The following is a 26739-nucleotide window of genomic DNA, read 5'->3' as shown; positions in this document are numbered from 1 at the left end:
AATTTTTGCCAAGACAAAGTTTTAGAGATTATATTTAATAGATAGAATTGATTAAAAATAAAAAAATAAAGATGATAGTTATTATAAGATGAAAATAAAAATAGTAATAAAAATGCCGACTCGACAATTTATACATATTATAAATATATTATACATATATATTTTTAATGTTACATAATTTTTAAGTGTCACTTTTTTGCATTGTAATGAGTAATTCATTATCTTACAATGCATCTAAATTATTTATGTCTTATATTCAGTAATAATTATTTTTTTTAACATGTGTGTTGTATCTCGTTGATAAAGGACACCATATGTGATTGTTATTCTCTAATTTTACTACAATAAAAATTCAGTATACATAAGTTCTAATAATTGTTGATGTTTTGAATTATTCTTTAAATTATTGTAAAGAAATCCCACCTTTGTATTACAATATACACTTTGATATAAAAAAAAAATTGAAAAACAAACAATAAAATACAATTTACATATTATTTGCTTCTTTTATTTATATTTTTTCAAATTGAAATTTTTTTATTTGAAGCGATTTATATACCTATTGTTGATAATTCTCAAAATTTCTACTCAACTGATATATTATCAAAGATGAAATTATTCCTTCATTGTCGCTAGTCTTATCTTCTTATATAGTCATAATGGGCACAGCGCTATATTTATACGTGAAAAATCAATAAGAATGTACAGTGTCTACACGTCCGTAAAAGAGTTGCTGTGGTTATGTTTAAGTCATTAAAAGAATCTTACATACAAAAGAATCATTAAATATAATGAAGTAAGATGTTGAGAGTGATCTAACATCATTTCAATTACACTGTTTGAACAAATAATCATGATATCACTTTAAATCATTTTTTAAAATAATAAGTAAAAAAATAAAAATACCTAGTTAATATAAGTGAAAACGTCAAGAGATTCATAAATAATTGTGTTGATGTATCTCATAATTCATAATTTGTATTAATTTGCATTGGAAATGTTGAAGACAACTGATGGACTTTGCTATGAAATAAGAGTCCCATTTTTTACTGCTTCACCTTTAAATAACAGTTATTTATTTTACTTCACATAAAGTACAGCTATTCAGCATTCTGAAAAGTATTTTAACAATGGAAGATTCAAATTACGTGGATTTATTAGCAGAAAGACGAAAGTCTTCTGATTTTCTATGGGCTTCACGTTATATGAATAATGTTGCCCCACATCCTTTGCCACCAGAACAAAATTGGTCTAGAAATCAAGCCATTGAAGCAGCTTTACTTCATCCTAAAGTTATTGGAGTAATTGAAACATTAGCAGTGTCTCGTAATATCGACAAATCAACGCTTATTCGTGAAGCTAAAAGCATGCTTGAAGAAATGGCGAGTAAACATCACTCCCCTACGTTTCGCTGGCTTGGTAATTGAATAATTTAACTATGCGTATACCATTTTTAAGAGTGAAAACTGTCGGTATTCATTTATTTTAATCATTAACATCCTCTGATACTTCAATATATTACAAATTTAAAATATTACAAGAGAAACATACAATATTTCTATATACTTCAATTGGCTTCTTTCTATAAATACACCGAGCTTAATGATGTAGAAAATATTACATTGAAATCCTTGTTAATTACTGAAATTACAATTTTTTTCTTATTTTCTATATTCTTTCATTTATTCTTCGAAAATATTAACACTATTATTAAATCATTATTTTTTTACAAATTGACTATTATCCTATCAATTTAAACTGAATAACAGCAGTTAATTAAAAACAAAAAAAAATGTATTACATAAGAATGGATGTTTTTAATTTTTTTTAAAACTTATTATAGAATGATACAAGTTACCTATTATGACAGTGTCAATAATAATAACAATAACAAACAAAAAGTGAAAACAAATTTAATTGAACTTTATAATATATGTTCTGTCTCATAATATTTAAATTTAAATCTCTATTTGATGTACATCAACTAATAAATTTTTTATTGATATAAAAAGTCCATAAAACTCATTATAAAATATCGTAAATTAAATTGTAAACATTCTGTTTGGTGCATGCATTATTGATGAGAAACTTTTTTTTGATAAAATTTTTGTAAAATAAAATAACGAAACAATGATTTTCAAATTTGTTTCTAAATTCTCTAGATTTTTTTTAGATGATGACTAAGACCTAATTGTTGATGTAAATAATAGAAATTACGTTTTAACTTAGTATACTTCTATCAAGTAATTTTTTTATATCAATATTAAAATACAATATTTTATTTTTTTAATTTTTTCAGCTATAATCGTTGTTAAAGTATTAAAGAGAATACTTCAGAGTTTTCGAGTGAATGTCAAGTATCTTTTAGATCTTCGAGGAAAAATGGAACATTCAAATATCCAATATGTTTATGTACCATCACATCGGAGCTATTTAGATTTTATATTGATGTCTTACATATTATTTAATTATGATATGGCAATACCAAATATCGCTAGTGGTATGGATTTCTATCGGATGCATATTGTTGGCGAGTTATTGCGTAAAACTGGGGCTTTTTATATGCGACGAAGTTTTTCAACGGATCAATTATACAAAGAAATATTCAAAGCATATGTTGCATCATTGATGGAACACAGTGATCGCGCCATTGAGTTTTTTATTGAAGGAACACGTAGTCGGAGTCAAAAGAGTCTTGCACCAAAGTTTGGTAAACAATTTTATATTTAATATGAATGTTCACTACTTTCACTGATTCTATTAAATAACCGTACAAAGTCCTTTTCTGTGATCTTTAAACCTTATATAAAATTTTAATCCCAAATATTTCTCTCCCAAGTTTTTTTCACGAAATAATTAAAATACAAATATTTTAATATGAGTTTAAAAGGTTAAAAACTTGTATTTTGAACTCATTTACATTATGTTTATTTATTTTATTATTTTCTGATTTCTTCTTTTTATTTTTAATTAAAAATAGTGGATTTTTACAGGTTTATTAGCAATGATTTTGGAGTCCGTATATCAAGGAAAAATTTCAGATATCGCATTTGTTCCGGTAGCGATAAGCTACGATAAACCACTCGAAGAGACTTTATTTTCATATGAACTCTTGGGAGTTCCTAAGCCAGCAGAGACAACAACTGGTTTATTCAAATCTCTGTCAATTTTGAGAGAGCAAAGAGCTCATGGACATGTTTATTTTCATATTGCTACTCCATTATTAGCATCAACTTTTATGGAAACAACAATGCGTCAGATGAGTGCCTTATCACCAAATTCAAAAGTACCATCAGAAGTTGTGGAAAATATCGCTTATGCTATTATCGATAGTCACAAAAAACATACAGTATTTATGCCAATCAATATTATTGCGACTCTTGTCAATGAAAGAATTCACTCTCATCCTGGTGATCCATATTCGTTTGATACTCTTCTTCAAGACTATTGTTGGTTCAAAAAATTAATTACACAATCTTTTGGAGCATCAGTTTATCCAAAAATTGAAAAGTAAGTGAAATAAATTAAACTTTTTTATATTTATATAAAATAATATGAATATCATTCAATTTTTATTTTAGTGTAGAGGAAGAATTATATAGAAAGTCTGAGAAAGATGAGATTAAAGAATCATTACATACTCATAGAAATTTGTTAACTTTGGACGGAAACAATTTATTGACTATTCAAGGAAGTCATCGTGAATTAAAATCTACTAAAACAATTCGTGTAAAAGGACATACACTAGATGAACGTACTATAAAAATAACTGTGCCAACAATAAACTTGGGCATTTATGTCAATCCATTATTTGCAATACTAACAAAGCCAGCAATAGTTGTATTTTCAATTCACTGTACTGGCTTGTCTAAAGGTTGTTAAATATTTTTTTACTACATATAATTCAATATTTAATTCCAAAGTACCATTTTCAACTGGTATTTATTATTCCAGATAATGCCAAAGAGCAATATATATTATTACGAACATTATTAAGTACAGAGTTTGCATTACCAACAGATCATAGTCAACAAATGTTGATAAATGAATTTGAAAAAGAAATAACATTTTTGATAAATGAAAAATGTTTTCGTGCTGATAATAATCATTTCTATTTTGATAGCAATACTCATCTACGATCACTCCTTCATAATATATTATTACCTTTTGTAGCAGCTGTATATGTAACATCTCTTGTTTTATTACAGGTAATACATCGATATTTTATTTAATTACCAATTATTATTCGCTCAACTAATACATTTAAAATTTTTTACTATGCATGCATTATTAAATATTTTATTTTCAATTTCCTTTTGAATTCACTCAGCAAGTGAACATAATTACTATGTATGAACAATAATAAATTATTACAGTGGGACAACACAGTGATGGATACTCTAACAGATCAAGAAATATTAAAAGAATGTCAGAAAAGAACTGAAATTCTTTTATTTCAAGAAGAAAGTCTTGTTCGTCATCCATATTCTTTATCATTAGATTTATATTCATCAACTCTAATTAGTTTATCATCATATGGAGCTATAAAATCATCAGAAGGGAAACCACGAATTTATGAATGCAATCGACAGAGATTATCAATAATAATCACTGAACTTGAACGTATGATGTCACAACGTCCATTAGGGAGTTACATGGATATTCTTAATATGCTAGTTCATCAAGTCGACAATACTTTGCAAGCAAAACTGTAAATATACATTTATCAACAATTGTGTATCTAGGTATTCAAAGCAGTATTAATTGACCTAGAAAATCATCGAATCGATAGATTATTATTAAAAAAAAAAAATAGTTAGTAGTTAGTGCTCAAACGACTAATTAATTCATAAAAAAGAGAAAATCAAAGAATGCACGACTTTTTAACCAAATAGAATAAGATTGAGATTATTACAATACACTCATTCATTTGAATCAGAAATTTTCGAAATTACTAATGCATAAAATGTCTTAGTTTCATTATCAAAATAACATGAAATCTCTTATAATTGTGCTTTTTTTGAATTTTATATATTTAAATATTTTTGATTTTTTTTTTCTTTAAATGCATAGTACGCTGTTGCCAAAGTATTTGAAACTACTAGAGAAGCATTTATTATTTATATACTGCAACAGAAAATTTATTAAATAAAAAATAAAATAATATCAAGTATATAAAGTATAATTAGCAATAAATAAAATTGTCAATAAAATTTTATATTCATTTTTTCAGATTTTAATTTGGCGCCAAAATATAATTCAGTAAATATGTATATTGGCAGCATTGAAATATTTTTACCCTAGAAGAAATAAATATCCCTTGATGTATCGATACAATACCGACAATTTCTCAATTTGGCGCTGAAATCGCTCTTATATGATTCGACAAAGAGCTATCTATAGATATATCGAGCTTTATGGAGGAAAACAAATTGCGGCCATAGTAGTGTGACGTCTCAACACAACAATTCCGGCATTTAATTATTATCAATAAAAATATTGTCTTTTTATAATTGTGAATGTTGAAATAAAGTAAATATTTAACATAAAATTCTAAAGTTATTTTTAAAAATGCGACGTTTAGATTCTAAAGATATATTAGGAGCTGATAAATTGGAGGAGAAATTAGAAGCAGCACGCGATGGGTTAAGAGAATTAGATCGTGATATTCGTAAAATATTGGGTCGCGACTTACCTGATGGAGAAAATGGACCAAACCAACAATCTACGAGGTGATATTTTTTTTCAATGTTATTTTTTATTTGAAGAAAAGGAATTTGTAATTATACATTTGATAATCAAATCAATCATTCTAACCTAACTTTTATTTTTACCATTCAATTATCGACTGAGTTTATTGTTTTATCATTAAGAAAAAATCATTACTTATAACAATTTAACTTTCAGAATTGTTCAAAAACGAATGCTTCAAGATGATCGCAAAAGAAATTCATTAGATTTTATGGGAAATGATCAACTTGGTGGTAAACGTCGTTGGCATTCACAGTTGCCATCAACACCAGGAGAACCAAAAACGGTTTTCAGCCGATTAAGTGCTCGTGTACCTTCAACAGCAGATGATAGTGCTGATGAAGATGATAACTCTATTAAGCCTGCTGTATCATCACGTGTAATAGCTACTCCTCGCGAAGTACCGTCCCGACAAGAAGTGATAAGACGTGAAAGAGTAGATGAACGAAGTCGTCAACGGAATAAGCGTATGTTTGGTGCGTTATTAGGTACTTTACAAAAATTTAGACAAGAAGAAACTAAATTAAAGGCCAAGGTAAAAATCAACTATTTTATTTCATAATTTCTATTAATTATCGATATTAAATGTAGATTGATAACTGAAATAAAAATTACATTTATAGGAAGACAAGAAAGCAGAAGTTGAGGCTAGAGTCGAAGAGGCTAAAAGACGGGAAAAAGAAGAATTAAGACGTGAAAGGCAACAATTGTTTTCATCACGAAAAAGACAGTTAGCTGAAGTAAGAGCGTTAGAAACTAAGTTAGCACGAAGTCGACAGTTTCAAAATTGGCGTTCAGCCACATTACCGCTTTTGTCTTTCATTAAAACACAAACTCAACCAGCAATTTATTATTTGCCGAAACGGAAGCATCCTAAAACAGATGCTTTACTTGAACAATGTACAAAAGAATTACATGGTAATTTTTTTTCTTCAATTTTATTTGAATTAATTTATCAGGTATTCTAGTGTCTAATTGTTTAGATATATTTTTAAAAAATTAATATTTTATCGATTTTTTTACACAGCGGAAATCGAGCGACGAGAGAAAGCATTGATTGAAGAACTTGCGCTAATAGATTCTCAAATGAATGTTAGTAAACAACAACATAACACTGATGATAAGTTAGAACAGAATGATATGACAGAAGGACAAGGAATGGAGGAGGGTGAAGAGAATCGTGACCCTAATCCAGAGAACAATGAAAATATGATAGTCGAAGATGAAAATGAATCGATAAAATCAGAAATTCATCAAGTAGAGAAAATAAATGACAAAAAAAGTTTAAGTGTGAATAATGATAAAATGGAAACAGATACGATAATTCAAGAAAATCAGTCAGAAGAAAACGAGAACCATGGTTAACACTGTATTATTTTTAAATGGCTGTATATATTGATAGACAAAAATGCTGAAAATATCGCCCGATAACACAAAAAGCATCAATAACTGGATAAATGGATATAAATAATGAATTTCTATAAATTTTCAAATTTTTTACATTGAAAGAACAGTACAAGAACAATATTTCTTGCATTTTGTTATCAACTTAGGACTCAAATCATTAGATTGAAATTTTTTTTATTATTAATAATTATAATTAACTAATTGGCAAGAAATAGATGGTTTTAAATAAATAAATACAGTCAATTGAAACAAACTAATATGTAATAATGAATAAGTCATTAGATTTATATTAATCTAAAACTATGTAAATTTATTTTCTTTAAAAATAAATTAAGTAATATACATAATTAATCAATATATCATCTAATATTTTTAATAACAACACTATTTCCTTTTTCATGCAATCAATTTACCAAGTGCTTTTTCTTCATTTTCAATCATTTTAATAATAATTAATTATTTTATTATTCATTTAATGATGTAATTATAATAACTAAGCAATAAATAAAAGATAAAATAATATAATTTCAGTTGTTAAGGCAAAAGAAAGTTTTTTGATTGATGGTGTAAAATTTAATTAATTAGACTTGTTTAATAGTTAAGAAGATCTGAAGGTACCTTGAAATTAACGTAAGTACATCCCTGGGACGTTAGTTGCGAGCCATTAAGCCGCTACGCCATGCCAGCCATAAGAGTATCTTGGATTTGCTTATAGTTTAACTCAGAGCAGTAACGCATCCACGAATTCACTCGCATAAATTTAACGATCCATCTCAGAGTACATATACAAATGCACTCTACACTTGTATTAATGTACGTAAAGTATATAAACAGTTTTACCTTATGAAAATAAGCAAGGCGCAAATTCATTTTGAATATGTTGGAGATGCATATACATATTTATATACACACTGAAGTACACAAGAGTAACCAAGTCTCTTTTATGTATAAATAGCTATCTGGCAGCGTTATATTACGTGTTAAACGATCCTTCGAAGTATTCAATAATCCGCAAAGTCTTTCGAGTAACTTATTTGCTCGTCAATCTATTGAGAAATATCATTTAACCATTTAATACACTTAATAAATGACTTAAAGCTGCATTAGTCGCATTTATTTATCTTGTAATCTTTATGAGGATTAAACTAATAACTTGTATATGTCGTTTTACATTACCTGTTGAGGTACCGCCCTCAACGCTTAGCGTCATTAACCGTCTACATCAATTTATTGCCAAGTGATTCGGTCAAATAATAAATCCACCAATAAATCATTGTTACAAAGTTCATTATTATTATTATCATTATATTATATCCAGTTAATAAAAAAATATTTTATACTTGTAAAATTGAAATAAAGAGAAAAATGGTATGGCTTTTTTGTTAAGCACAAAGTTAAAGACGACAGTAGTAAAAAAGAAAAATGGTTTTTTTTTTATTTCACTTCACGCAAAAGAGATTTCCTGGAAAAAGATTTAAGAAAGTGGAGTAAGGGATAGAGTTAACGAGAAAGTGCATCTGCGTGCGCACATTTTAATTTGTATCCGCCCCTTTATATACTTACATTAGTACCTTAAGATGTATAAACTAAAACATTGGTATTATATGTCTATATAAATTAAGTTTAATTTGTGTAAAAAGCATACACATGTAAAATTAGATACCTTTGGGCATTAAGCCAGATAATTCTGTGCTCCGCGGTGTGAAACGGCCTTTCCTCATTTCATACTCAATATCCCATAAAACCATTTCTCATATAAACGCGTTATGTACACTAAATCTTCAATTTTACATCTAATTTACATTAAACTGTTTTATTACTTTTTACTCACTTAGTATATTTGATATAATTTAAAAGAAAGATTTATCAAATTTAACTTTTTTTAATATTTTTTTACTTCACTTTTACTTTTAAAATATAATTAATTAATCGATAAATATATTTGTGAAATCATTTATTGTAAATATGTTGAAAATTTTAAAATAATATTAATTATAAATGAAACTTTTGTCTGTAAATTAATAATTATAAATATTAAAAATAAATTTCCCATTCACGTTTGAATAATTTTTATAAGACATTTTTTTAAATTATTTATTACTAAATAATAATTAATTAATTGGTTCATTATGAGAATGATAATTTTTTTTATAAAATTAATTTGAATGAGAATTTTTTATTTTTGTGGGCGGTCTTTATAAATTTTGGTCCCTCCCGTTTTGTACTGGCTCCGCCTCTCACCTAAGCTCCGCCCACTTGTGTATAAAAACTCGATATATTTTACTATTCCATGTATGACAATCGCGTTTTCACCGACGTAGGCGTAACATGTGAATTTACTCGTAGTCTTTACAATAAACTTCACATTCATACGCCCACGAAAAATATTCGACTAGAGTTTTCTTTATTTTTGCTTGAGTTAATCTGTCGTTTCAGTCAGTGAACGAAGGACTACTTGTACGTTAGTGACCCGTGTCTATATATCACACGTGATAAAATACATTTTACAGTTGATTCAAATCTTTATATCAAGTACTAAGTTAAATATCAATTGTCCATTAGTTAATTGAACGGAGTAAAAAGGATAAACTTTTTTTTATTTTGCAGTGATAGTGAATAATTCTTGTGTAGTGGAATTGAAATAGTAAACAATATATTTTAAATATTTGTTGCAAAAAAACATTTCTCATAAATTACATAGTTGTTTAAATATTCGTTTATAATAATTATCACTCTTATTAATGGATCCAATTGTACTTGGTAAGAACTATTGAATAATCTGTGGAATTTTTGAATATACCATAAAATTAAGCTAAAGTCTATTGTGATTGAAGGAATGGATATATAATCATAATAGTTGATCACCCATGCTTGTACTGATAACCTTTTTCAACATAACGAGACTCCAGATTAGCTAAGGGGCACTGACATAGATTATTTCATTTATTTCACTGTTCAGTGCAACTTTGTAGAATAGACATATTATCGTAGACACATTTAATCCTTTTTCACTTTCAAATTTTTATTTCTAAAATAAAATGATTTTTTTCCATCAATTGATATATATATAAATTATTGGAAAATTCATAAGTGGCAATTAGTTTTGTTTGTTTAGGATAAATATTAAATACAGCTTTAGTGTACTCAAACAAAACCTCAAATATTCTGTTGAAAGAGGACAGAAAAAAATGAGGAAAACAAATGGCTTCTCTAATTCAAAAATCAACTCGGTAGCTATAAAGGTTTTTTGTCAATAAAACGATCAAGTTTCTTGTTTTAATATCGATGATATTTACTAATTTTTTATTTTTAAACATTTTTACCGACTGATTTCAGTGTACTCTCGAAGGATAAAGAAATTAAAAATCGACATAGCGGGAAAGTATTTAGTAAACAACAGTGCGGTTAAAAAATTATTTAAAAAACAAATATAATTCATAAACATAAATAATTTCTTAGCGAAAACAAATCAATGTTGATATTAAAAATTGATTGATTCATTAATTTATGATCTGAGACACCGTGGATCTTGAGCTAAAAAAATTATCAAAACAATAAAGCATTAGAGTAAACCAATACTTAGATAACTTTATTCAAAATACTGGAATACAATAGAACTGTATTCTTTCAATAAATTATTTTTTTATTATTTAAAGTAATCATCGGAACTAAATCTGTAAAAATATTCATTCTAACAAAATGTTTTATTGCAACTATTTAAAAGTTTGATTTTAATCGTTGAAAAAATTCTTCTCAGTGTATTTAAATTTAGAGTAAATAAACCTTAAAGAATAATTAGGATACCATTTTGTTTCATAAAATATGTAATTATCAAAAAAAATATAAAAAGCAAAGTAATTTCGTAGAAAAAAAGATTATTAAATTAGTGTTGATTGGATTAAAAATGATTTTTTTAACGGTTGAATAATTTAATGAATTTAAAATAATAATAACAATAATAGGCATAATTTTTTACTTTTACTCTAAATAGATAGAGCACATGTCTTAAATCAGAAGCAACACAGTGACATTCATCAAAAAGTAACACGCCCACTTGAAGCAACAGATTTCAAGTGTACATATATGTACACACAAATGCACTCATCATGCATGTACTCCAATTTCTCTTTTCTTTGAAATATATATAAATAAATGACTTCTCTGCTAAAAACAATACAGGTACATACAGTTGCTGTACTTGATCTCTACTTTGAGTTTTAATTTCAATAGTATGAGGGTAGTGTACATCTTCTATTAGGTCTCTTTTTGAATAAGACATATGTAATACATGCGTGTAAACTTGTGCGGTTGATCTCTTTGATCTTTGACTATTCATCACCCGACGGGTGAATCCAACAAAAAAAACATCTAATAATATTACTGAATGCCTCCGTACTTTTTTATTTTTTCCATTCATCCGAATAAATGAATTAATCGGTATAATATACCATGAATTTCTAAATATTGTGACATTCAATGAAAGAAACAATTTTTAATGAATTCTCTTTTATTAAATAACAATTTATTGGGCCACAAATTATTTTATTTTCCACCAAAAAAAGATCATTTTATCTCTATTAAGTTACACCATTTTTTTTTTTTATTGAAATACAGATTTTTTTTAGATATATTTCTGCGATGTAATCCACCTTATTTTGGATGTGTCATTAACTGTCATGTATTTACCTTTTTTTAGTCCATTTCCCTTGTGGTCTTTTGTACTAATTGGCCAACATGAAATGTTAAGTCAAGTGTGTGTCAAGTTGGCTGTAAAAATGTCATCGGTGTCATAAAAAATGTCACATACAAACGGTGGAATTTGCAGTTATGCATAACAAATCGTAATTGGCCATTTATTCAAATTATTAGATTCGATTTTTATCATTGTTTTTGTCTGATCCAAATTTTTTGATAGAATACTTGGAATGGCCATTAGAAAGGTCTTAAGTAAGGTAGAAAAAAATATAAGAAATTGTATAAAAAAAATAGCGGCAATGTATTTAGCCTTATGTAAAGCAAAAACTCGTCTACTAACACCGACAAAAAATTTCTAAGAATTTAAAGTGTAGGGTACTGAGTCGTTACACTGTCTCCCTGAATTATTTGATTTTTTTCTTAAATTTATTGCATCCCCCATGATACATGGGTAAGCTATAAAATTAAAAACAAAAAAATACTTGGCAAATGAAAAACAATTATGAATATTCAAATGCATTATCAATTATTTTCTGCAGTCGCTTCGGATTTAAGTCATTATATGAATCTCATTAGTTTTTGAGAAATGAAGTTTTATAGACTTATTGGTTCTCTAAACTCGTGAACACGAGTATTTACGTAGCTAAAATTCTTACGAGTGATTTAGTACTGACATGGGTGTTGGAATAAGGATTATTTTATTTTTATATGTATTTATAAACAACATTAAAGTAGGAATCAGTTAATTTTAGTTTTGACAGTCGAGTTAATTTTCTGGTACGTCATTTGTAGTTTATTTAATATAATTATGAAAGATAAGATCAAAGCTTTCGAAATTCGAATCAAATTTAAATGACTCGTTAGATTAAATTTTTAAAAATCTTACAAATTATAGTTAACGACTCATTAAAATTTTTTTTTATAATTGTTCATAATATTTATTATAATTAATTTAAATAAAATACATCAAGTATATTTGATAAATAAATATTTATGAATAAATGATGATGTTGATAATGAAATAATGCATGCAAAAATTTGGCAGAAAACAACAGTGGGATTGGTCAGCAGCAAACACAACAGCAACAATATGGTGAAGTGAACCAACTTGGTGGTGTATTTGTAAATGGTCGGCCTTTGCCAAATGCCGTAAGACTTCGAATAGTTGAATTAGCTCAACTTGGTATTCGACCTTGCGACATATCTCGTCAATTACGTGTAAGCCATGGGTGTGTTAGCAAAATTTTAGCACGTTATCATGAGACAGGGAGTATTTTACCTGGCGCTATTGGTGGCAGTAAACCGAGAGTTACAACACCCAAAGTAGTACAATATATAAAGCAACTGAAACTCAAAGATCCAGGCATATTTGCGTGGGAAATTCGAGATCGACTGTTATCCGACGGAGTTTGTGACAAATATAATGTACCATCGGTTTCAAGCATTTCCAGAATATTAAGAAATAAAGTGGGAACAAGTGGAGCTGCAATGCATCATCATCCACACCATCCAGCTCATCATCATCATCACCATCATCACCTTTATGCCGCTGCAGCAGCTGCAGGTGCCACTCTATGTCCTGTACCATATCCTGCAACATCGTATCATCCACCACCACCAGTTTCACATCATCACCATCATCACCAGGGTGATCGTCTAGGTAAGTTACAGTAAGAAAACTTTTAAAAAATTAAAGATGTAAATTTCGAAATTATTTATTGGTTTAATGACAAGTTTTAAGACCACCCAATACCTTCTTGAACATTGGCAATTAGTTTACATGACATTCTGACCATCTAAAAGCCGTCGGGTCATAGTAATTCTTCTTGTCTAAACATCCACTGCGTGCCAAAGTTGTTCTTAGTGTATCCATTAGTATTTATATACCAATAGTTATGTAGTCAAAGTAACATCTAAGGTATCTATCTCGGTCGTCGTTACGCTTGAAAAATAAAAGCTTTTCAAGTCTTTTCATTTCAAACAATCCAGGCCATTTAGAATCATTAAAATAATTTTGAAATTAAATAATATTTTATTTACCCAATGATATAACATTAATTCAATGATTACAATAAATAAGTTTATTTAAAATAACGAATGTAATAATTCAAAATTTGTATCAATAGGTCTGACATCGTCTGGTAATATCAAATTATCACCATCTCCACCAACAACTGCAGGACATCAATTAAGTCCATTGGGATTGCAATGGCCAAGTTCGCATACAGTTCATGACATTTTGGCAACAGCTCTACCTACTTCTACTTCAATCAATCAAGTGGACAATCATCGATGTGGCAATAATAGTCAAGAACATAATAATAATAATAATAACAATAGTACCAATAATAATAATACAAATAGTAATAATAATAACAATAGTAACACTAGTAATAATAGTACTAATAGTAACGGATGCAATAATAATAATAATAATAATAATAGTAATAGTAGCAATAATAATAGTAATGAAACCAGTAATGATTATCATAATCATCACCATCACCATCAGCAGTATTATGCATCCGCTTTGTATCACCACCATCATCATCATCACCACCATACAACGCCTGCGTTGTCCATTCAACCAGTCATCATTCAAGCAACAAGTCAGCCCAGTAGCCCATGCAATTAACGATAGTATTTTTTGTTTAATTAATATGTATCTTTTTTTTATTGAAAAAAAGTTGAAAGACCTTTCGCATTAATTGATGCCACAATAAAAGTTATACATTATTTAAATGATGCATAAGAAACATCCATTTACCTCACATCATTTCTTCATTTAATGATAATTATAAAAGATAAATTAAATGCTATTTAATACTTATCGAAATAATTTAAAATAATTATTTTACTTAATGTAATGATCAATAAGTAATTTGACAGAGTATACTCCAATATATTTGTAGCTTTTTAGAAATCAGTTAATTTATTGAAAAAATTAATCAAAGGATCATTTAAAAGTTTAAAAATGGATATGTCAATCAAAACCTGAAACTTTAAATTTTTTTTTTACAAATGAATTATTTTGAAAAAGTATGGATCAAATTTTTTTCTTGACATTTATGAATTTTCTGAGAATAAGGGTCACACGTGGTATTACTCAGACACTATTCTGTATGTCACGACGATAGTTAATGCAATTTTGGTTAGTATGTTTAATTGAAAACGTAAGTTTTCTAATTTTATTCTTATTTATTTTTCGAAAACCTACCTATCGTAAAAACAAAGATACTACAAAACCACAAGAGCGACGATAACTTTTATTACGTAATATACAGGCTCAATCGTAAGTAGTGAAATGATATGATTGAATAATGAAAAAGGGATAATCAATAAAAGAAAAATAATAATTGGATTGTTTGATAATTAAATGATATGGCATAGTGTGTGTGTGTTGAAGCGTGCGATATAACTCTTGCGGCGCAAGTGTAAAGTAAGAAACGAATTACATTCGTTATGGCCTCGATCTGTCGATCGATCGTTTTACAATCATTCATTTTATACTCAAATGCTATTGTACATTTCTTTCATGATGGCTCAATTATTTCTCTACTTCTTGAAATAAAAAAAAATTTTTTTCAACAATTATTTGTGTACTTATTTCGAATGTTAAGTTAATAAATGCTGTATGCGTATTAATGAGTAGACTACGGCATCCTTTGAAATCTGAGTTTAGCATCAGCTCCACCCACTCATCGCTCAAACTCAATTTTATATCATATATACATGTTTATTTATAAGGATCTTTTTTTTTTTTAATTTAAAATATTATTTTTCTTTTAATAAATAAGTTTGAAAATAATAATAATAAAATACTACCGAATTTCTGTAACGGAAATAAAACTTTATTCAAGTCATTTATTGTTAGACGAATCAAGAAAGTAGCTTGTCTGCAAGCCGGTTATTCTTGCAATGCTCACTTGCTACCGGTAGTGAATGTTCTCCGCTCGATTAACCTGCAAAGTCTTGTGATTAAGTACCAGACAATAAATTGTATAAAGAAGATATTGTACAAAGAGATATATCTCTTATATGAAAGTCTTAAACACATACATGAATTTATTTAATTGTTCAAGATTTGATGGTACAAAGAATAAAAAAATAATTTTTACACTTTGTACTTGATGGTTAATATGTTTGTTTGAAAATTTTAAATAAATAAATAAAAGTTGACATTATTAACGAAATAGAAAATGAAATTAAAAATAGAGAGAAAGGGGCGAATGTCCTCTTTTCTCGTCTCTTCAAGTCTATACACCCGGACAGGGGCGTTCCGCTATGCAAACTTGGAATATAGCTAATGTGTCTGTGCTACCCGACATTTTCGTCCTCCTGGTGTTTCTTCTACTCTGCCGCCTTGCGGTAAAATAAAAAATAAAATAAAAATAAAAAATTTTGAAATAAAAAAAATGTAAAAGGAAATAGATTAAAACCCGACATTGGTTTGATGGTGCATGTGAAGTTCCTCTTTCATTCTTTTCACGGCAAGAGACATAAGAGAAGCCGACACATAGTACTCAAAGAGCAAAAATATCATATTAATTATACCAACTAAAATTTTTATTATTACTTTGCAGAAATTTCCAAAGAGTCATTAACGATATCCAGCTAACAGAGCCAATCCAATTTTTACTCATTTATTCAGTGATCATTTTCAATTATTTTCACTGTTTTAATTTACTCATAACTCTAAGAATCAGAGAAAACTCATGTTGAATCATTTAATATTCACCAACTTGTAATGCTAATTTTACTTTTCGTGTCACTTGTTCAATTGAAGATAATAAAAAAAAATTACTTATATAAATTTAAATATCCACGATTTTACCAATTTGTCAGTAAATAGAGATCAATTGACAGACGTGTCATCAAATAATATGTTTACCCAAAATAACTAAAAAAATTGAGCTGACATAATTTAAAAAAACTATCATCAAGTGTTCAGTCATCGAATCTATCAAATATATAAAATAATTACTACAAATGATAGTTTCATTTATATAAAAAAAAATTAAATAATTGATATTTTATTTAATTTTCAATATAAGTGTTAAAAAATACGCATGAACATTATAAATCTATTACTATATATTAATATTATGAGATGAAATATAAGAGAGGCGCATCGAGGCGAAGCGACGCGCGATATCAGTATTAGGGGTCGCCGCCACTACAAGAACCCTATTTTACATATTAAATGATAACCTTTATGATAACCTATTATTTCCCAAAATTTTACACAAGTACACAATATAAATACACATATTATATTTTTTAACTGAATTATCACATACTTTATTTCATTTATATTATGGCAAATGTATCTGTAATGGAACAAATATTTTTTATTACAGTTAGTCTGAAGTGCTAAAATTACTTAAAAAATGATCTTTTAATAACTATTATTATCTAAAATTTTGGATATGAGAATAATAAAAAAAGAGTGATAGACTATTTATGGACTTTTAGTACAAAATGTTAACGATAGAAGTTTTTGTCGGTGAAAAAAAGTATTATATATATTATTAACGAATATTACAAACAAATGATGGTTTATTTTTACTATTACTCAAGATATATGTATATATATATATATATATTTTTCAATAATTAATTTTCAATATAATAGAAACTTAATTCTTTAGTATTGTATAGAACATTTACATCATTTAATATCTTCATAAGTATATATCATGTAATTTACATAAAAATAAATGATTAACTTCTTTACATTATTTATAAATAATAATTAAATAAAATACAGGTTTATTCTAGTGAATTTAACATTAGTAATTGCTTCAATACTTTTGTTTGACTTGTTTCCCTAATCTCACCTGCTAAGAACATTTCATCTACCACTGTGTATACCTAGAATATTATAACAAGAGAATTTTAATACATTAATTGTAGAATAAGTACATAATATACTTGAAAAAATTTAAATCATAATTACCTTATAAAAATTGAACACCAAGTCTAACTCACACACGTTGTGAAAGTATTCGTTCAATACTTCAACAAAATTATGAATTGCTTCTAGATAACATAGATTATTATCATTGACATCAACACAAATGCAAAAGTATAACCCTGCGTATCTTCTATAGACTATTTTAAAATTTCGAAACTGCAAACAAATATAATGAACAAATCATCTTATCGATTCGTAGGTCTTAATTTTTTATCAATTCAGCTGTTACGAACCTCCACAAAATTAGTATGTTTGGCATCACGAACTGTAACTACCGCATGTACTTCTTCAATTAATTTTTGTTTCTCATCATCATCAAAATTCATGTACCATTTGGCTAATCTTGTTTTTCCAGCCCGGTTTTGTATCAAAATAAAACGTATCTAGAGCATAAATATCATATAAAATCAATAAAAGTAACCTACAAACCAAATGCAGAAGATTTTTATCTTTTGCTTAAATAAAAGTAATTATTCATGATTTTGAATTACTTTACAACGTATAAAATTATTACCATATTGTTAAATTTTTGGTTTCACAAAAAAAGGAATAATTTATCAAAATTTTTAATTTTTTTTGCGTTGATATGACAGATGAATTTCCACCCTCTCAAAAAATATTTTAATGGAAGAAAAAAAAGTTATACACTCAAAATGCCTATTTGTTGCCTTTACATCAGCGCCTCTTTTCACTCTTTCGATTATCGACAATGATAGTCTTTGTTGATAAATTATCATACAAAATTGAGGCTAGGCTCGAGCTTCGACCTTCCACCGCATAACGCGACCGTCATTATCATCAGTAGTTATCAAACAACTTGTTTGTGATTGCAAGCTATTATACCGACTGTCGGAGAAATTATTCGAATAGAACAAATGTGTACTTACATGTATGTAAGTACACAAAAAAAGTAGTTATGAATGATTGACTATAATAATTATAATGAGATGTATTGATAATCAAAACAGTTATTTTTTATAAATGAAAATGTACTTACATTTCTAACGATCTCCGCATCTCTCTTCTCTGATTTTGGCTCCAGGTTAGTTTCAACGGGGTGAATTTCCAAAGAATTTGTGTATCTCAAGTTAAGCTGATTTAATTTTTATAATAATAATTAATAATTTCTTAAGTAATCTATTGTCTGATAATTATTAAGAACTTCTATATCACATAATAAATAAAAATATAGACGTAAAGCTCTTCCACGTTCAAAAGCTGCGCCATTTTGTGATGATGATCCATCACCGGGAATGGAATTAGGACTCTCAATCAACTTCACACACTAAACGGTTTTTTGACAGTTGTAGGTGTCGTGATGATCACTAATGGCGAAAAATTCAATGCAAATAGAGCCATTTTTATTATTGTTTAATTGTAATTTTTGTAAAAATTAGATTCTTTTTCATATATATTCGTATATAAGTTTCACTTAAAATTTTGTTCTACATCTATATAATTTGGCTGAAGAATAAGTACTGACGCACCTTCTACTTTATTTATTTAGTAAAATTATTTATAGTGGTAATTCTCTGAAAATAATATATGTAAAGAATAATATAAATACCTTATTATGTAAAAATTAAAAAATTTTTTAGTAACTGTAGATAATTAACTCTTGATATATCATAAGATTTTACAAAACAAAAATGTATTAACATTGTCCTTTGGTTTGACATTATAGAATTGTTTTCAAACATTTATCAAAAAATGATTCATTTCATCACAATGTGTGCAATAATATACTGAAATTAATAAATATAACTCTCAGTATTTCATGATGTGGATATGAAAAATGAAAAATAAAATGCCACCGTTTAGAAGAAAAAAATCTGGGAAATCATTTCCTGTAAAGGTTTGCACGTTGGATGCTGAATTAGAATTCAATCTTGAAGTCAGTATTTTGTAATTCACTTTACATAAAATCAGTTTAACCGTAGTATAAAATGAGTTTTTATTACAGTGGCGAGCAACAGGAAGAGATCTTTTTGATCTAGTATGTCGAACTATTGGATTGAGAGAGACTTGGTACTTTGGGCTCCAATATGAAGACTCAAAAGGATTCATATCTTGGCTTAAGTTAGATAAGAAAGTACAAGATCAAGGCATTTCGCAACAACCAACAACATCTTTCATGTTTCTGGCTAAATTTTATCCAGAAGATGTTGCTGAAGAATTAGTCCAAGAAGTTACCCAACATCTATTTTTTCTTCAAGTTAAACAGGCTATTTTATCTATGGATATTTATTGCCCACCAGAAGCTTCGGTATTATTAGCATCTTATGCTGTTCAAGCTAAGGTTAGTGTCGTTGAATATTTTTTGAAACTCAAAAGTATCATTTTAATAAATAAAAAAACTACTTTATAGTATGGAGATTATGATGAAGGTTCTTATCGACCGGGGATGTTAGCAAGTGAACATCTACTTCCTCAGAGAGTCATTGACCAATATCAGATGACTTCAGAAATGTGGGAAGATAGAATTAAAATTTGGTATGCTGACCATCGTGGTATGTCTCGTGATGAAGCTGAAATGGAATATCTCAAAATTGCACAAGATCTTGATATGTATGGTGTTAATTACTTCACTATAAGTGTACGTAAAAAAATTTAATTAACGCATAAATTAGTCGTTGAGTTAATTTAATATATCACAATTGCATTTTAGAATAAGAAAGAAACTGATTTGTGGCTTGGTGTAACGGCACTTGGGTTGAATATCTATGAAAAAGAAAACAAATTAGCTCCAAAAACAACATTTACTTGGTCTGAAATACGACATATCAGTTTTGATGATAAGAAGTTTGTGATAAAACCAGTAGATAAGTCATCACCGAATTTTGTTTTCTTTTCACTAAAAGTTCGCATGAATAAATTGGTAAAATATGATATTTCCAATAAATTAGCAAAATTTAATCATTCTGAAAATATAAATAAATAAAGTTGTGTATTTATTTTTTGTTAAGATTTTGGACTTGTGTATTGGTAATCATGATTTATTTATGAGACGACGTAAACCAGATTCTATGGAAGTGCAACAGATGAAAGCACAAGCTAAGGAAGAAAAGTCGAGGTTAGTATTACTATACATTGATTAATTTTTCCAATTATTAATTTATGTATTTATTTAGACGACAAATCGAGCGCAATAAATTAGCCAGAGAGAAAAAATTACGAGAGACCGCTGAAAGAGAAAAGGCTGCAATGGAACAACGCTTGCTACAATATCAAGAAGAGATTCGTTTAGCTAATGAAGCATTGGTAGGAAAAAAAAATATAACAAATTATTAAATTATGTAAATATTTATAATTGATAAAAATAAGTGATATATTGGTTAAATATTTGTAGCGGAGATCTGAGGAAACAGCCGATTTATTAGCTGAGAAAAGTCGTGTTGCCGAAGAAGAAGCCATGCTGTTGAGTCAAAAAGCCTCAGAAGCTGAACAAGAAATAACTCGAATCAGATTAAATAATATGAAGACTGAAGAAGAGAAAGTTCACTTAGAACGTAAAACTAGAGAAGCGGAATTGCTTACGGAACGGTTAGTTCAAGAATCTGAACGAAGAGCTGCAGAAGCTGAAAAATTGAAAGATGAATTACTTCGTGCTCGAATAGCTGAAAAGGAAGCTAAAGAAAAGCTATTAGAATTTTTAAGTCGAAATGCTTATACAGCAGCAATAACAGTAAGTATTCTAATTCAATAAATAATAAATATATTAATTTGAGGTTTAAACATTATGATTTGTTGTAGCCTGTGCCTAATTTATTTCCATCGACGCAAGTACTTCCATCGGATTTGCAAGCTGATCTTCAAACTCTCCAACTAGATACTGATCCTCTTCCTTCAGATTTAACATCATACGACCTTATTGCGGATGGAGATGTTGATCAACTGTCTTTGGAGATCGAAAAAGAAAGAGTGGATTATTGGGAAAAGAGTAAACACTTACAGGAGCAACTTCGTGAGTTACGATCTGAAATTGAAGTTATGAAAGTGGGTGAAAAACAATGCAATTTAGACCAACTCCATGATGAACAAGTTAGACTTGGAGAGAATAAATATAGTACTCTTAAAAAAGTTAAATCTGGATCAACGAAAGCAAGAGTTGCCTTTTTTGAAGAACTTTAATAATCTTACGTATTATAAACGGACAAATTTTTTTAATTCATGTATATAGAATAACTCATTACTGTTATCATCAGAAAAATTTTATAATAAGAAAGCTGTCTTAACAAATTTTCATGGTGACATCGTGATTTTTTCACTTTTAAAATTAGAAATAAATACAAACTATTTATTTTCCACATATAATAACTACAAATAGTATTGTAAAAATATGTATGTAACTTTCATTATATACATAACAGAAAATTTATATTAGACAATTTTATATTGAAAGATGATAATACTGATCATAGGTTTAATTATTACATACTATTGACAAAGTTTATAATAATAAAATTGCCATATGAACTTATTTTTTACAAAACGCAGCTTTTAATTGCGCTAATGTTGGAAATAATAATACATTTATTTTTAGAAATTAAATTAATTGTTAAATGAGTAATTAATAAGTGCCTTACTGTAAAAAAAAATATTTGACAAAGTTATTCATCTGAATTTTTTGTTAAAAAAATATTTTTCACTATTAATTTAATTCTATATTCAAAACTTAAATAAATAGTATGATTTTTTAATAAAACAATGTAAATTTTATTTTTTAATTTTTTTTTTATAAAATAAACAAGATAATCAACTTATATATATACGAATTAAATCATCTTCTCTTGCAGGATACTTAGTTATTGGACATCGATTATCATTTTGAACTTTATTTAAAATACATTGATAGCAAAATATGTAACTAAAAAAAGTAATCGATAAATTATTCATTATAAAAATAGTATATTACATTTCACCATTTACTTACCCTGATACTGCAAGAGCTGTTGGAATGTTAGGAGGTGATAAACAAATAGCACATAATCCTTCATATCTTTTAGCTGTGTCTGGAATCTAATAAACATATTCATTTGAAACATATTAAATTTATTTTGATCAATAAATAAAGTTTGCTACGGATATTTACTTGTGGAGGTCGAGGTACTGGCAAAGCTGTAAGATTAGTGTAATACTGTTCCTGATTCCACCAATTATAAAATTGTAAAAAGAAAGCTCCTAATTCAATAAATTTCATCAATACTCTTTGAAGTATTTGTGTACCATCATTTAAGCTAAAAGTTCCCTTCTTTAATTTATACAATAAATCTGGTATTGACATTACTTCTATAGAATTAGAATAAGTCAAGGTTACTGAAAATAAACGATATAATGGAGAGGGATACGAAGAGTAATCTGACATGTATGCCAAATAATAATAAACTCCGCAAATTTCATAAATAAAATGAAATAGTTTGTACGATTTTAAACCATAAATTTTCATTATTCTTTTCCATGTCTGAAAAGAATAAATTGAATAACAATCACCTCATTTTAAACGTAAATTATAAAAATAATAAATAATACTTAAATATTTACTTCTTTAGGTAGTTTACCATCAACAATGTCTAATTCACAACGATGAATTTTAGATTTAATATACGGCTGAAGAACTAACAAAATAATAAAGATCCTTTGTTGATTATTTGATAATTTTTTCTTGCCAGAATTCGTAAGAGAGATTCGTTTCAAACTATAAAAAGTTTCTGAAAAAGAAGCTGAATAATTTTTTAAATAAAATTTTTGTAGAATGCCATTGAATACTGCAAAAGCTTCGTCTGACCATTGTTCTAGCCATTGATATCGTTCTGGATTAAAATTCAGCAAGAACTAAAATCAAATTTTTATTTTATAGATAACCATATTTATTCATTAGCTTAAATTTAGAATTGAGAAAACTTACGGAGAAAATTTTCTTGAAAGCAGGTTCTAATGTTGAAGCAAGAGAATTTTGTGCTACAATTTCGAATATTGTAGGTTTTATAAAAGTTGTACCAGTTAAATGTGCTCCTCGTTCTGCCATTTTTTAATAATATTAAAAATTTTTTAAATTAATTATTCATTTCTAACTTATTACATAATTGAAAAAATTATAAATAGTTAAAGATATTCAATGAATAGGTTATAAAACACAACAAATTCAAGTACATCTATATTTTTCATTTATCATACATTAATTATAATTAAAAAGTTAGTTATAACCAAAATGCCACTTCAAAAAAGTTTAATACAACAACTTTCCTTTTCAAATTATAACAAAAATTTAATAACAAAGTTGAGCGTATTTGCATTCAGTAGTTATCAAACAACTCAGTCAATTAATCAATCACCAGATGATGAAAAAACCACACATTTTGGTTTTAAAACTGTTAAAGAAAGCGAAAAAGAAAAAAAAGGTGATTGAAACAGAATAATATTAATTTCTAAGTTCATTTTTTTACTTATTCTTCTACTAGTTACATTGATAAAATATATATTTTTGTTATTTCAGTTTATACAGTATTTGAAAAAGTAGCTAATTCTTATGATATTATGAATGATGCTATGAGTTTTGGTATTCACAGAATATGGAAGGATATATTTATTCAAGAATTAGCACCAACTCATGGTTCTAAGCTCATAGATACTGCTGGTGGAACAGGAGATATAACTTTTCGATATTTAAATTATCTAAATAAATTAAAAAATCCAAAAAAACTTCAAAGTTCTGTGACAGTTGTTGATATCAATCAGAACATGTTAGATGTTGGAAAAATTAGAGCAGAAAAATTAGGATATACTGTTCAAAATGGATATAATATAAGTTGGTTACAAAATGATGCTGAAAAGCTATCATGTCCTGACGAATCATTTACTGCTTATACCATTGCTTTTGGTATAAGAAATGTCACTCATATTGATAAGGTAAATTTATGAATTATTTTTTAAATTGAACTGATCACTAACAGTTCTAACAAAGAATATTTATTAGGTGTTATCTGAAGCATACAGAGTTTTGGAACCAGGAGGAAGATTTATGTGTCTAGAATTTAGTCACGTTACAAATGATTCATTAAAATGGTAAATATTAATATTGTTTGTATTATTATTTAATAATTTAAAATCTATGTAAACTAAGTAAAATAGTTTGCTTATTTTTCAGGCTTTATGATAAATATTCTTTCCAAATGATCCCAGTTATGGGTATGCTCATTGCTGGTGAATGGAAATCATACCAATATTTGGTTGAAAGTATTAGAAAATTTCCAAAGCAAGAGGAGTTATCGGTATTTTTATTATTTAGTAGTTTAATTAATTAATTAATTAAATTACTAACCACGTAGTCATGATTTATTAAAATTTTGTAAAATTTTTCTAGGAAATGATTAGAACTGCGGGATTCAGGCATGTCACATATAAAAACTTGACATTTGGTGTAGTTGCAATACATTCAGGCTTTAAGATATGAAATACATTTTTACTGATAAATGTATTACTATCAAATATTCAAGGATACAGCGTTAGATAGTGCTGTTGAATAGACATGCAATATAGTCCATCAGAAGAATTACATCATTAAAATAATGTGGTTTTTTTTTTAAAAAATGTCAAGGTGTGTCCCAATTTAGTTGAAATTGTAGAAATCATTACAAACGATTTCTGTACAAGTTTCCATTGCGAATTTTGGATAATATATATGCTTTCTATCAGTTGTTAATCGAATTTCTTACCTTTTATAACATGATGTATATAACTTTTAAAGGCTTTACTTATACATTTGCTTGAATGATCAACATGTTTTTGCATCATTAACATATATTGATTATTAACTTTTCAATATTTATTTATTTCTGGACATTTTTATAACGTAAACGAATACAAAAAAATTACAATTATTAAAAAGGAAAACAATTGTTAGATAGATTAAAAAATAATTATTTAAAAGAAAAAACATGAAATCTTATTCAGTATTTTAACATTATATTTATGAAGAGAATTAATAAATATGATTCGTAGCCATCGTTTAAATAAAAGAATAGAAATTTTCAAGGAAATTTATTTATTCTTGTTTAAATTTAATGCCCATTTATAGAATTATTATTTACGCATATTTGTTTTCTATTTAATCTACTCAATAAATAATTACTTTCCACATCATTAAGAAATTGGCAATGAAAACTATGAATAATTGAGACACGCCATAATTATGCCATGTAGGCCTTTAAGTGCAAAATTTGATTACATTGAAAAATACTTGAGTTTCAGCTCAAGCTAGGAAATTTGCCATATTATTTATTTAATTGATCTAAGTATAAGATTTTCATAAAAATTATTTATGACTAAACCATGTAAGAAGACTGACGAATTATTTGACTTCTAATACGTCAAATAATAATGCTTTGAAGATCATGAAGCTGATTCTGAGAAGATTAGTGATTTCTTCAAGATTGATTGAGTTTTTAAATGGATTTTTCTAGTTAATATTACTATCGCCTTTTGGAGAATATTTATGATTATTTTAATTTTATAATTATTTCATTTCGATATGCAAACAATATAAAGATATATTTAAAAATTAATCTTTGTAGATAATTTTTTTCATTTGATTTTATCATAATTAATGATTTTTTATTTATATCATATTTCGTTAGCAGATTAAAAGTTTTTCTTTAAACACTGTGGGAATTATGTTTAATTGATTGCACTATGTCATTTTATATTCATATAATATAATTTTCGTAATTATTCATTATAGATATAAAGTAAAAAATAAAAAAATACTGAAATAAAATATCAATTACCTTTATCAATTGCATTTTACTTTGCTTTTTAAGTATGCAACGCCTTACTAATAAGAGGCTAGCAAGTTTTTGTGCCACTTATAATGTACATTGGCGGTAACGCATATTTATTTATCATTATGATAT

The 26739-nt window shown here is 27.3% G+C and overlaps 7 protein-coding genes across 8 annotated transcripts; 5 read left to right on the top strand and 2 right to left on the bottom strand.

Moving 5' to 3' along the window:
- Window positions 1-716: 716 nt before the first annotated feature.
- Window positions 717-5551, top strand: Dhap-at (dihydroxyacetone phosphate acyltransferase). The gene is made up of 7 exons (XM_035096213.1): window positions 717-1419; window positions 2300-2710; window positions 2994-3510; window positions 3582-3874; window positions 3955-4208; window positions 4377-4711; window positions 5234-5551. Exons 1-7 carry the CDS (start codon window positions 1131-1133, stop codon window positions 5238-5240), a joined length of 2106 nt encoding a protein of 701 aa, XP_034952104.1. The 5' UTR covers window positions 717-1130; the 3' UTR covers window positions 5241-5551.
- Window positions 5534-7417, top strand: LOC118074767 (desmosome associated protein-like protein pinnin). Its single transcript, XM_035096214.1, has 4 exons — window positions 5534-5732; window positions 5908-6286; window positions 6375-6669; window positions 6779-7417. Exons 1-4 carry the CDS (start codon window positions 5572-5574, stop codon window positions 7114-7116), a joined length of 1173 nt encoding a protein of 390 aa, XP_034952105.1. The 5' UTR covers window positions 5534-5571; the 3' UTR covers window positions 7117-7417.
- Window positions 7418-9601: 2184 nt separating this feature from the next.
- LOC118074738 (paired box protein Pax-1-like) lies at window positions 9602-15389 on the top strand. The gene is made up of 3 exons (XM_035096183.1): window positions 9602-9918; window positions 12899-13513; window positions 13980-15389. Exons 1-3 carry the CDS (start codon window positions 9900-9902, stop codon window positions 14486-14488), a joined length of 1143 nt encoding a protein of 380 aa, XP_034952074.1. The 5' UTR covers window positions 9602-9899; the 3' UTR covers window positions 14489-15389.
- A 2107-nt stretch (window positions 15390-17496) lies between these two features.
- AP-2sigma (adaptor protein complex 2, sigma subunit) lies at window positions 17497-19069 on the bottom strand. 2 transcript variants are annotated; one of them, XM_035096256.1, is made up of 4 exons: window positions 18828-19069; window positions 18064-18213; window positions 17813-17986; window positions 17497-17727 (listed from the first exon to the last, which is right to left on the bottom strand). In XM_035096256.1, the coding sequence occupies exons 2-4, from the start codon at window positions 18154-18156 to the stop codon at window positions 17626-17628; spliced, it is 369 nt and encodes a 122-aa protein (XP_034952147.1). In that variant the 5' UTR covers window positions 18157-18213; window positions 18828-19069; the 3' UTR covers window positions 17497-17625. The 2 variants fall into 2 exon arrangements, with proteins under 2 accessions (XP_034952147.1, XP_034952146.1); XM_035096255.1 differs by lacking the exon at window positions 18828-19069 and adding an exon at window positions 18345-18470 and having other exon boundaries at window positions 17498-17727.
- A 91-nt stretch (window positions 19070-19160) lies between these two features.
- Mer (ezrin/radixin/moesin family protein merlin) lies at window positions 19161-22268 on the top strand. Its single transcript, XM_035096254.1, has 9 exons — window positions 19161-19354; window positions 19515-19724; window positions 19794-20129; window positions 20199-20426; window positions 20499-20708; window positions 20797-20903; window positions 20962-21091; window positions 21180-21515; window positions 21584-22268. The coding sequence occupies exons 2-9, from the start codon at window positions 19626-19628 to the stop codon at window positions 21959-21961; spliced, it is 1824 nt and encodes a 607-aa protein (XP_034952145.1). The 5' UTR covers window positions 19161-19354; window positions 19515-19625; the 3' UTR covers window positions 21962-22268.
- A 271-nt stretch (window positions 22269-22539) lies between these two features.
- On the bottom strand, window positions 22540-23883 carry Pex12 (peroxin 12). Its single transcript, XM_035096307.1, has 5 exons — window positions 23736-23883; window positions 23372-23662; window positions 22923-23291; window positions 22764-22849; window positions 22540-22697 (listed from the first exon to the last, which is right to left on the bottom strand). The coding sequence occupies exons 1-5, from the start codon at window positions 23853-23855 to the stop codon at window positions 22586-22588; spliced, it is 978 nt and encodes a 325-aa protein (XP_034952198.1). The 5' UTR covers window positions 23856-23883; the 3' UTR covers window positions 22540-22585.
- Window positions 23884-24019: 136 nt separating this feature from the next.
- Window positions 24020-25332, top strand: Coq5 (ubiquinone biosynthesis protein COQ3, mitochondrial). The gene is made up of 5 exons (XM_035096308.1): window positions 24020-24228; window positions 24324-24736; window positions 24804-24892; window positions 24975-25098; window positions 25191-25332. The coding sequence occupies exons 1-5, from the start codon at window positions 24039-24041 to the stop codon at window positions 25278-25280; spliced, it is 906 nt and encodes a 301-aa protein (XP_034952199.1). The 5' UTR covers window positions 24020-24038; the 3' UTR covers window positions 25281-25332.
- The last annotated feature ends 1407 nt before the right edge of the window (window positions 25333-26739 follow it).

Source organism: Chelonus insularis, unplaced genomic scaffold, assembly GCF_013357705.1.
Source record: "Chelonus insularis isolate UGA/USDA-ARS -01 unplaced genomic scaffold, ASM1335770v1 contig_139_pilon, whole genome shotgun sequence".
NCBI lineage: Eukaryota > Metazoa > Arthropoda > Insecta > Hymenoptera > Braconidae > Chelonus > Chelonus insularis.
This window is presented reverse-complemented; position numbering and strand designations above follow the sequence as displayed.

Coding starts and splice junctions, on each gene's coding strand:
- Dhap-at (XM_035096213.1), top strand. CDS start 1,131: ATGGAAGATTCAAATTACGTGGATTTATTAGCAGAAAGACGAAAGTCT. Junction 1,420..2,299: donor CCCTACGTTTCGCTGGCTTG/GTAATTGAATAA, acceptor TAATTTTTTCAG/CTATAATCGTTGTTAAAGTA. Junction 3,511..3,581: donor GTTTATCCAAAAATTGAAAA/GTAAGTGAAATA, acceptor TTTTTATTTTAG/TGTAGAGGAAGAATTATATA.
- LOC118074767 (XM_035096214.1), top strand. CDS start 5,572: ATGCGACGTTTAGATTCTAAAGATATATTAGGAGCTGATAAATTGGAG. Junction 6,287..6,374: donor AAACTAAATTAAAGGCCAAG/GTAAAAATCAAC, acceptor TTACATTTATAG/GAAGACAAGAAAGCAGAAGT. Junction 6,670..6,778: donor ATGTACAAAAGAATTACATG/GTAATTTTTTTT, acceptor TTTTTTACACAG/CGGAAATCGAGCGACGAGAG.
- LOC118074738 (XM_035096183.1), top strand. Junction 13,514..13,979: donor TCACCAGGGTGATCGTCTAG/GTAAGTTACAGT, acceptor TTGTATCAATAG/GTCTGACATCGTCTGGTAAT.
- AP-2sigma (XM_035096255.1), bottom strand. Junction 17,987..18,063: donor AACATACTAATTTTGTGGAG/GTTCGTAACAGC, acceptor ATTTGTTTGCAG/TTTCGAAATTTTAAAATAGT. Junction 17,728..17,812: donor TGGTGTTCAATTTTTATAAG/GTAATTATGATT, acceptor ATAATATTCTAG/GTATACACAGTGGTAGATGA.
- Mer (XM_035096254.1), top strand. CDS start 19,626: ATGAAAAATAAAATGCCACCGTTTAGAAGAAAAAAATCTGGGAAATCA. Junction 20,709..20,796: donor AAGTTCGCATGAATAAATTG/GTAAAATATGAT, acceptor TTTTTTGTTAAG/ATTTTGGACTTGTGTATTGG. Junction 20,904..20,961: donor GCTAAGGAAGAAAAGTCGAG/GTTAGTATTACT, acceptor GTATTTATTTAG/ACGACAAATCGAGCGCAATA.
- Pex12 (XM_035096307.1), bottom strand. CDS start 23,855: ATGGCAGAACGAGGAGCACATTTAACTGGTACAACTTTTATAAAACCT. Junction 23,663..23,735: donor CTTTCAAGAAAATTTTCTCC/GTAAGTTTTCTC, acceptor ATTTGATTTTAG/TTCTTGCTGAATTTTAATCC. Junction 22,698..22,763: donor ACAGCTCTTGCAGTATCAGG/GTAAGTAAATGG, acceptor TACTTTTTTTAG/TTACATATTTTGCTATCAAT.
- Coq5 (XM_035096308.1), top strand. CDS start 24,039: ATGCCACTTCAAAAAAGTTTAATACAACAACTTTCCTTTTCAAATTAT. Junction 24,893..24,974: donor ACAAATGATTCATTAAAATG/GTAAATATTAAT, acceptor CTTATTTTTCAG/GCTTTATGATAAATATTCTT. Junction 25,099..25,190: donor CAAAGCAAGAGGAGTTATCG/GTATTTTTATTA, acceptor AAATTTTTCTAG/GAAATGATTAGAACTGCGGG.